General features: G+C 38.3%; 1 protein-coding gene across 1 annotated transcript; it reads left to right on the forward strand.

Moving 5' to 3' along the window:
* The first annotated feature begins 610 nt into the window (after positions 1-610).
* On the forward strand, positions 611-9,791 carry FAM163A (family with sequence similarity 163 member A). Its single transcript, XM_003767472.2, has 2 exons — positions 611-720; positions 8,276-9,791. The coding sequence occupies exons 1-2, from the start codon at positions 628-630 to the stop codon at positions 8,666-8,668; spliced, it is 486 nt and encodes a 161-aa protein (XP_003767520.1). The 5' UTR covers positions 611-627; the 3' UTR covers positions 8,669-9,791.

Genomic DNA, 9,791 nt, shown 5'->3' on the forward strand with positions numbered 1-9,791 from the left:
GAGCAAAAGGTAGGGACATAATGAACCTTTGAAAGGGGTAGTATGGGGGCAATGAAGTGTCTCAGTGGATAGAGCTCTGGCCCTGGAGTTTAGAGGGCCAGAGTTCAAATCTGGCATCAGACATTTACTTTGTGTCACTTAATTGCCTCCAAAAGAGAAAAGAAGGAGAAAAGGAAAATAGAATAGAAATGAAGGAAGAAAGAAGAAGATGAAGAAAGGAGGAGAAAGAAATCAAATATGATAATATTTATAAAGTTCCTTCAGCATTGTGGACACTTGGATAAGCCACTTAATATTTGTTTGCTTCAGTTCCCTCAACTATAAAATGATGATAATCATAGTACCTCCTTCACAAGGTTGGTATGAGAATAAAGTGAAATATATGCAAAGCAGCTGATATATTGTAAGAGCTTAATAAATGCTTTTTTTCTTTACCACCTTCCTATCTCTGCCTTCTATACCCTGAGCTTTTCATATCTTATCTTCCTGTGTCCAGTAGAGAGTGGACTCTAAACATCCATCCCAATGGCTTCCAGAATAATAACTGACTCTTATTTCCAAGTAACTCAACGTTTCTGTATGGCCTTTGTGCTTGTGTTTTGCAGAGTTTGATGGAGAATCGTTCGGATGACAGCGGGAACAGTTGTAATCACTGGCGGAATCCTAGCAACTGTGATCTTACTCTGCATCATTGCTGTCCTGTGCTACTGTCGGCTCCAGGTCAGTAACTTCCTGGGCCCCCGGAATGGCTTTATGCCAGCAAATTCCATGATCTTAGAAGTTGAGCTAAAAATCTACTGGGTATCATCAGTTCAAGTGCTCTGAGATACGGATGGAGTGTTTTAAGAAATGGAAGATTATGGTTCTCAAACTTTTTTGCACAGGATTATTATTTTAAATTGGGAATTATAGTAAACTGAGCTTGACACACTATACCTGTATATCTTTCTGTGAAACATAGGGTCATATATTTCAAGCTAGAAGGAACTTAGAAGCTACCAAGTCCAACCTCTTTGATAGATATGAGGTCTATAAGTGACTCACGTTTAACCTCTATTGAATTGCTTGCTGTCTATCAGAGGGTCTGGGGAGGAGAGAAGGAGAAAAAATTGGAACACAAGGTTTTTTAAAGATGAATGTTGAAAACTATATTTGCATGTATTTGGAAAAATAAGAAGTTATTATTTTTTAAAAAATTAAATGATTTGCCTAGAATCACATAGCAATAATCCAAAGTTGGATTGAAATTGAGGTCTTTATTAATACAGATCCAGACTATCCACTGCACCATACTGCCTTTCAAACACTGACAGGGGGATATTAATAATAATAGCAACAAACATTTATATAGCACCTACTATATTTCACACATTGAGCCAAGCACTTTATATTTTCTCATTTGATCCTCACAACCATCGTAGGGAGGTATTATTACTATCACCATTTTGCAATTGAGGAAACTGAGGCTAAATTATTTACCCAAACTATTAAGTGTCTGAGGTACTTAATGTCTTCCTGACTAGACCTAATGTTTTATCTAGCTAGTTAGAGAGAAAGGGTCTTCTACAAGGTCCTGTGGTACCTTGGGAGCTCAATAGAGAGTATGAGATTAGATGGTCATTGCATTTCAGTTGTGATAGGAAAGGAATCACTCAATTTCCATGATTTTTAAACGCTCTTTGAAAGCTGCATCCAGAGATTCACAGCAATGTCGTTCTCCATTAATAAGAATTAGAAGCCATTCCCTTCCATCTTCCGGGGAAAGAGGCTGGAATTGTGATCATAGGACATGGCTTCCAATCTGAACTCTGTTACACTGGCTATGTGGATGTGAACAATTGATTTACCACTGAGCTGAAGACTCCTCCTCCTCCTCTATAACATGGGAGTAATAATGTGGAAAGTGCTTTGTAAGCTGAAAAGCCCCAAAGAAATATGAACTATTGAAATCTTGTAAATAGGAGGAATGGAGCTTCCCAGCTCCATTGGTCAGCTCCACTGACCTTTCTGTATTAGGGAATATGAGTCACCATGGAAAAAGAAAGGTAGTATGGTATAGTAGATTAGGCACTGGACATGAAGTGAGGAATTCCAGGGTTCAAATTGAAGGTCAGATAATTTCAATACCTTAAACAAGTCACTAAAATTTTCTGTTTTTAAATCTTCTACATGAGCGAGGTTTGCAGCAGATTGGCAAAGTTGACAAAAATGGAAAAGGACACATCTTGGGGGACTATAGAAAAATAAGTACATCAATAGAATGTTGTTGGAGCTGTGAAGACCATTTGCTTTCATTGCTGTGAATAGCAGTTTGGAGACATGCCCAAAAAGCTATAAAAAGGGGGCATACTCTGACCCAGTAATACCACCACTAGGTCTTTACCCTAAAAAAAAAAATCAAAGAAATAGGAAAAAGATCCATTTGTGCAAAAATATTTATAGAAGTTCTCTGTGGTGGCAAAGAATTGGAAACTGAAGGGGTGACCATCAATTGAGGAATAGTTGGGCTGAACAAATTATGGTAAATGAATGTGATATAATACTATTGTGCTGTAAAAAATGACAAAGGATATCGTTTCAAAAAAACCTGGGGCAGATTTACATGAACTGTTACAAAGTGAGCAGAGCCAAGAGAATGATTTATACAATAATTCATGATGAATAGGGCTCATGATGAAATATGCTACCTCTCTCCAGACAGAAGTGATGGACTCAGAATAAAGATTGATACATATTTGTTTTGGACATAGCCGAAGAAAATAGGAAGTTGTTTATCTTGACTTTTCACCTTTGAAACAAGGGTTTTTTTTTCATGTTTTCTCAATGGAGTGAGGAAGGAAATGGAGGTGAAATATGGACCTTTGGAAAATAAAATTTAATTTAAAAAAATACAAGAAAGTAGGCATATTATTGCACCATTGGTGGAACTATGAATTGGTCCACCCATTCTAGAAAGCAATATTGAACCATGTTCCCAAGAGCCCTTACATTCTGTGAACCTTTGTGACAGCAGTAACTTTACTAAGCATATATCTCAAAGGAACGAAAGGCAGAAGGAAATGACCTTTGTATACACGAACATTTATAGCAGCTCTTCTTGTTATAGTAAAATGAAGTGGTTAAACGATCCTATGACTTTTGTTTATTCTTGTAAGCTCATTAGAGTGAAAATGCATCAAGGAACAGACAATGAGGATGAAACAAGAAATTCTTTTGGCCAGCTCCTCTGGCTAGCTTCTACTTTCGTTCCCTGAAAAAATCACTTATTCCCTTCACTGCTTAAAGAGATGATCATGGGCCTCCCTTTCTTTTCTTTTCTTTTTTTTAATCTTTCCAATATTATTTTTTAGTATTTATTTTAAACATTCTTTTCAAGTTTTGAGTTCCATATTCTCCTCCCGTCCTATTCCTGCCCCACTCACTGAGAAGGGAAAGAATATACCAATTATGCTGTGAAATCATACAAAATTTATTTCTATTCTAGCTATATCTAAAAAAAAAGAAAAAGCAAGAAAAAAATATTTTATACTCAATTTATACTCAAGAGTTCATCAGTGCTCTCTCTGGAGTTAGCATTTTTTCATCCTTCGGAACTGTCTTGGATCATTGTATTGATCGGTGTAGCCAAGCCTTGCACAACTGACCGTCATTACAACATTGCTGTTAATACGCACAATAATCTTCCATTTTTTTCTCATTTCACTTTGCATCAGTTTATTTATGTCTTGCCATGATTTTTTTTCTGAAATTGTCCCCCTCATCATTTCTTAAAGAATAAAAATACTTCATCATAATCATATGCCATGGCTTGTTTAGTCATTCCCAAATTGATTCCAATTCTTTGCCACCATAAAAAGAATTGCTATGAAAGTTTTTCTATATATAGATCTTTATCTTTATTCTTTTATCTCTAGTAGTGACATTGATGGGTCAAAAGACATACAGTTTTATAGCCCTTTGAACATAGTTCCAGATTGTTTTCCTGAGTAGCTGGACCAGTTCAATATTCCATCAATAGTTCATTTATATACCTATTTCCCCTCATCATCCCACCTTAGCATTTTCCATTTCTGATAGGTGTGAGTTGGTGTCTCAGAGTTGTTTTAATTCACTTTTCTCTAATTAATAGTGATTTAGAGCATTTTTCATATAGCTTTGATTTCTTCTTCTGAAAATTGCCTGCTCATATCCTTTGACCATTTGTCAATTGGGAAATGGCTCCTTATTTTTATAAATTTGACTTAGTACCTTATATATTTGAGAAATGAGGCCTCTATTTTAGAATCTTGATATAAAATTTTTATATTACTTCATTATCTATAGTATCTTTTAGCAAAATGTAATTTCCCTGATTATCTTTTTCCATTAGATCTACTTTTGTTTTAGCTTTGACTGAGATCATGATTGCACCCTTACCCTATTTACTTCGCAATAGATTCTGCTCCAGCTCTTCATTTCAACACTGTGTATGTCTTATCTGTCCCAAGTTTTTCTTTTGTTTATATCATAATGTTGGATTCTGATTTCCAATCCATTATGCTATTGCTTCCATTCTTTGGGTCAGTTCATCCTACTCACATTCACAGTTATGATCACTAATTGCACATTTCTCTCAATCCTATTTTCCTCTGTTTATTCTTCTCTATTTTATCCTAAACATTCTTAAAAATCTGTCTTGCTTCTGACCATTGACTTTCCCAATCCACCTTCCTCTTATTGCCCCACCCATATCTCTTATTCCCCTTCTCCTTTTATCTTCACTAAAATAGATTCCTATACCCAGCTGAGTGTGTATATGTGTGTTTGTGTGTGTACACACACACACACACACACACACACACATATTGTATAGTGTATATATTTTTTCCCTTCCTTGAACCAAATCTGATCTGAGATTCAAGCATTCCCCATTTTCCCCTCCACTTTACAAGTTCTTTCTTGCATGCTATTTGAAAATTTCCCCCATTCTACCTCTCCCTTCCTCTTTCTCCCAATGTATTCCTCTTTCTCATCTCCACATTCTTTTTTTAGAGAACATCCCAAGATAATTGATTCATACTCATGCCTTTTGTCTTTGTAGACTTCTTCTAACTACTCTAATAATGACAAAGTTCTTAGAAGTTGCATATATCATCTTCCCATATAGGAAGGTAAACAATTTAACTCCATTGAGTCTCTTATAGTGACTCTTTCATGTTATTTTTTTGTGCTTCTCTTGAGTCTTCTGTTTGGATAGCAAATTTTCTATTCAGCTCAGGTCTTTTCATCAGAAATGCTTGGAAGTCCTCTAGTTCATTAAATATATCTTTCCCCCTAAAGAACTATACTCAGTTTTTCTGCGTAGTTGATTCTTGGTTATAATTTGAATTCCTTTGCCTTTCAGGATATCATATGCTAAGCCCTCCATTCTTTTTAACATGGAAGCTGCTAAATCTTGTGTGATCCTGACTGTGGCTTCAAAATATTTCAATTATGCTTTTCTGGCTATTTGCAATATTTTCTCTCTAACCTGGGAATGCTAGAATTTGTCCTGGGAGTTTTCATTTTGGGATCTCTTTTAGGAAATGATTGATGGAGTCTTTCAATTCTTATTTTACCCTCTGGATCTAAGATATCTTCAGAATTCCTTTATAATTCCTTGAAATATGATATACTCTTTTTTTGATCATGGCTTTTAGGAATTCCGATATTTGTAAATTATCTCTTTTTATTTTCCAGGTTGGTTGTTTTCCCAATGAGATATTTCATATTTTCTTCAGTTTCCCCCCATTTTTTGACTTTGTTTTATTGTTTCTTGATGTCTCATAGAGTCATTAGCTTCCATTTGCCCAATTCTAGTTTTTAAGGAATTCTTTTCTTCAGTAAGTTTTTGTACCTCTTTTTCCAATTGGTGATTCTGCTTTCAAAGGAGTTCTTTTATTCAATAAATTTTTGTGCCTTTTTTTTTAACCTTAGGCCAATTCTAATTTTTTAAGTGATATTCTCTTTAGCATTTTTTGTGCTTCTTTTACCAATTTGTTAATTCTCTTTTCATAATTTTCTTGCATCACTAATTTCTTTTCCCAATTTTTCTCCTATCACTCTTATCTCTTTAACTCTTCCAGAAATTCAATTCCTTGAATTCAATTAGCATTCTTCTTTGAGGCTTTGCTTGTAATTGTCTTCTCCTAAGTTTATTTCTTGGTCTTCCTTACCACCATAGTAGCTTTTAATATCAAAGTATTTTTGGTCATTTTCTCATTTTCCCAATATATTTATTCACTTTGAACTTTTGTATTAAAATTGAGCTCTGCTCGCTCGAGAATGGGGAGGCACCATGGCAAGCTTCAGGAGTTTTCATGCTGCTCTTTTCAGAGATAATTCTGGGGTTCTGCAATTTTTTAGTTCTTACAAAGGTAATGTTACCCTAGAAGGGGAGTGAGTGGTCACTACTCTCCCAGTCTAAACTCTTTACCCAGGAAGGGACCCTGCTCCCCATGAAGCCACAAATACTGGTTTTCCTCTTGACCCTGGAGCTGTGATCAGGGCCCCTCCTCTTTTGTGACTAATCACAAGCATTCCTCTCCTTCCTGAACTTCAATACAGAACTGCTCATGGGTGATAGAATTGCCAATTAGCCCTATCTGTACCCAGTGCCAGAAAAAGTTTCCTTATAATCTCTTTCTGACCAGTTGTCCAAATCTCTTAATATCCTTAAACCAAAAGCTCCTGAAGGTGCTGCCCTTGTTGTTACTGCTGTCCTGATGGCTTCTAGAGCCCAGTGCTGGTGCTTCTTCCAGGCTTGGGCCTTCACCTACTCCATGTTATTAAAAAAAAAAAAAAAAGGTCTCTTGCAGACCTCCTAAATTGTCTTAGGCTGGAAAAAAAGGTCTCCCTTTGACACTTTGGCTCTGCAAAATTTTATTTGAGGAATTATTTTAAAGTTGTTTGGAGGGGAATGTTGGGAGAGTTCAGCCGAATTCCAGCCTGTACTCTGCCATCTTGACTCCCTTTCATTTCAAATAGCTGCTTTGGGGATTGGGCAACAATTAGCACTTTCTGAATTCAACTGATGGAATTGACTGAATTCACATGTAAAAGCATTTACTCACACACATGACACACATATGCACTACACATACACAGAGAGACACACCTTCTCTTTTTCTTTTTTTTTTTCCTTTTTTTTTTTTAGCTGAGACAATTGAATTTAAGTGACTTGCCCAGGGTCACACAGCCAGGAAGCATTAAGTGTCTGAGACCAGATTTGAACTCAGGTCCTCCTGACTTCAGGTCTGGTGCTCTATCCACTGTGCTACCTTCGCTGCCCCTCAAGACACATCTTCTCAAAGAACATGTGCTTTTGAGAAAGAGGTATACTTTGTAAGTCTTAGATACCTTAATGCTAATGAGCAAGCTTCAACATATAACCAGTGAGGAACTTCAAAGAAGAGAAGTAGCTGTAATTAGGGAAATATACTATAGGAAAAAAAAAAACATGGGAATTCTCTGGGACACTCCTTTCTTATCATTTCCTGACAACTCTAACATGTCTTTTTTGCTGGGAATTATACCAAGACTGGTTGCCTCTGCTTTACTGAAATGTGAACTTCTGAAAATAACGAGAACCTCAAATAATGAATGCACGAGAGTCAGTGATAGACCAACACCAAGCTTCAAAAAAGGCAATTTGTTGTCAGGGTGCCTCCAGCCATCTTTCCTAGTGTCCTTTCTCCCTCTTAGTGTCTTTTTCTTTGTTCCCTCTCCCTGAAAAATACCCAGTGTCCTCCCACTGCCCTTGGTTACCTTCTTCAAACAATGACCATTGCTCCAGATTTTTTATTTCCCTTTTTCCTTCCACTTCTAATCAAAACCTGACCTAAATCCTTACTTCTTTGGGACCCTTCTTTGCACAAGGTGGAAGCTAGCTAGCTAGCTACATCTGAAAAACTAGAACCTGGTAAAGCTTTGATGATGATAGTAGCTTGAAATGTTGCCTTTTTCAAATTGATATTTTTGCAAAAACTGAGGTCTTATTGCTTTAAGCCAAGAGTGATGAATGATAGAATTTATGGTCACATAACGACAACCTTTTTGCACCTCTGGAATCATTTCCCTTAAGTATATTTATCCTCCACTGGTACACAGAGCTGATATTGTGCTTGGGTGGAGCTGGGTGGCTCGTGTGCATGTTCTGCAGGTGGTTCCCATGCACACAGGAGTGTGCTTGGAACTGAGTGTGCAAACACTGCTTCTCGCTCACTAATCCAAACTCTCCTTTCTCCCTGCTGGTTAGTACTACTGCTGTAAGAAAGATGACTCTGACGATGAGGAAGAGGAAGAAGGACATGATCTCTCTGCTCCATCAAGATTTTCCACCTGCAATTCCTGCAACAGCCAAGTCCTGGATGGACAAGGTGACCTGGCACTCCCCAGTGAGCCCCCTGACCAGCATCGAGGTGCTCAGAGCCACTGTCCCAGTTGTGCCCCCTACAGCTCCCCCTTTTACATACGGACAGCTGACATGGTCCCCAATGGTGGGGAGAGGCTCACCTATACTCCTACCTGCTACAAGGAGTTGGGGCCCCCACCCCTCAAAATGTCATCACTCCAGAGTTTCCCGGTGACCCGGGCAGGCCTTGGACGGGAGGCCTTTACCAATCCAAGGGCTATTAGTACAGAAGTATAACCCTACCCACCCACCACCCCCTGCTCCCTCATTTGGAGCAGAGCAGGGCAGTGAAAAGCCCCTGCCCCATGGATGGTCTGTTTTCATAGGTTTTCTTGCTACAAAATCTAAGGTTCTCTGGGATGTGCTAATGGGTAATCAGGTAACATATGTGATAACGACACTCGCTCATCTGACTACTGAGAGGATGTTGCAGCAGGAAGGGAGAGGGGGGAAGGTAGACCGCTTCATCTGATGAGGAACATTTGCAGCTCACTACAACTTTAACTACACTGTATCAACAAGTGGGGCTTCTTCCCCAGGGCTATGTGCCAAACAAATACCCCATGGCTATCCCCCCTCTCACTAAGACTGCAGAATCCAGAGTAAGAGCATTCCAGGGGTAAGCTGTGGCAAGACCCCGGAGCCCTCAACCAAGTCTTTGTTAGAAGAACTGAGCAAACTCAGAAAATGGGGGTTAAAGGAATTCTGAGACCTTGGATCTGGCAGAGGGCGAGGAGGGGATGACACACTTTCTGGCAGAAACAAAGATAAATATTATGTATAGTTTGATCATTTTATAATCCTGATATTGTAATAGTTATGATGATTGAGTTCTTCTAGCATTTAGAGTTGACTAGGAAGCCCTGTGACTAATTCCTTTATATCAACCACATGATGTCACACACAAATAAACTATCCCTACTCTTCCCCAGAGGCAACAGGGCAAATGATGCCATTGACCTCATTGTGGGGGAGAAACTTTCAGAGAGGATTGGATCGTGCTGATTTTTAATAATAAAAATAAAACAAACCCTGCCTTGATTTGGAGATTTAGTGATGGCAGGCTTTTATTAAAAGGCTGAAGCATGTCCTAGAACATACAGGATTTTTTTTTCTTTTTGGTTGCTGCACAGAGAAGCCTTAGAGACTTGCTACCCCTTGTGGTGAATCAACATACCTTTCTACCTTGTTTTTATATGTGTATCTCTTTTGTCTCGGTGCCTACCTGCCACCTTCCTGGGTCTGTTTCTACCTGTCAGGATGTGTGTCTGTCTGCCTTTTTCTGTATATGCTCATATTAATCTCCCTGTCTGCCAGTTTTCTCTCTCTTGCTCTCTGCCTGTATGTGTGTGTGTAGCTA

The sequence above is a fragment of the Sarcophilus harrisii genome, chromosome 4 (genome assembly GCF_902635505.1).
Source record: "Sarcophilus harrisii chromosome 4, mSarHar1.11, whole genome shotgun sequence".
NCBI classification, from domain to species: domain Eukaryota; kingdom Metazoa; phylum Chordata; class Mammalia; order Dasyuromorphia; family Dasyuridae; genus Sarcophilus; species Sarcophilus harrisii.

Excerpts from the sequence above, each read along its gene's own strand:
- FAM163A (XM_003767472.2), top strand. The coding sequence starts at position 628 with ATGACAGCGGGAACAGTTGTAATCACTGGCGGAATCCTAGCAACTGTG. Across the intron at positions 721-8,275 it reads TGTGCTACTGTCGGCTCCAG|TACTACTGCTGTAAGAAAGA; the intron begins GTCAGTAACTTC and ends CCTGCTGGTTAG.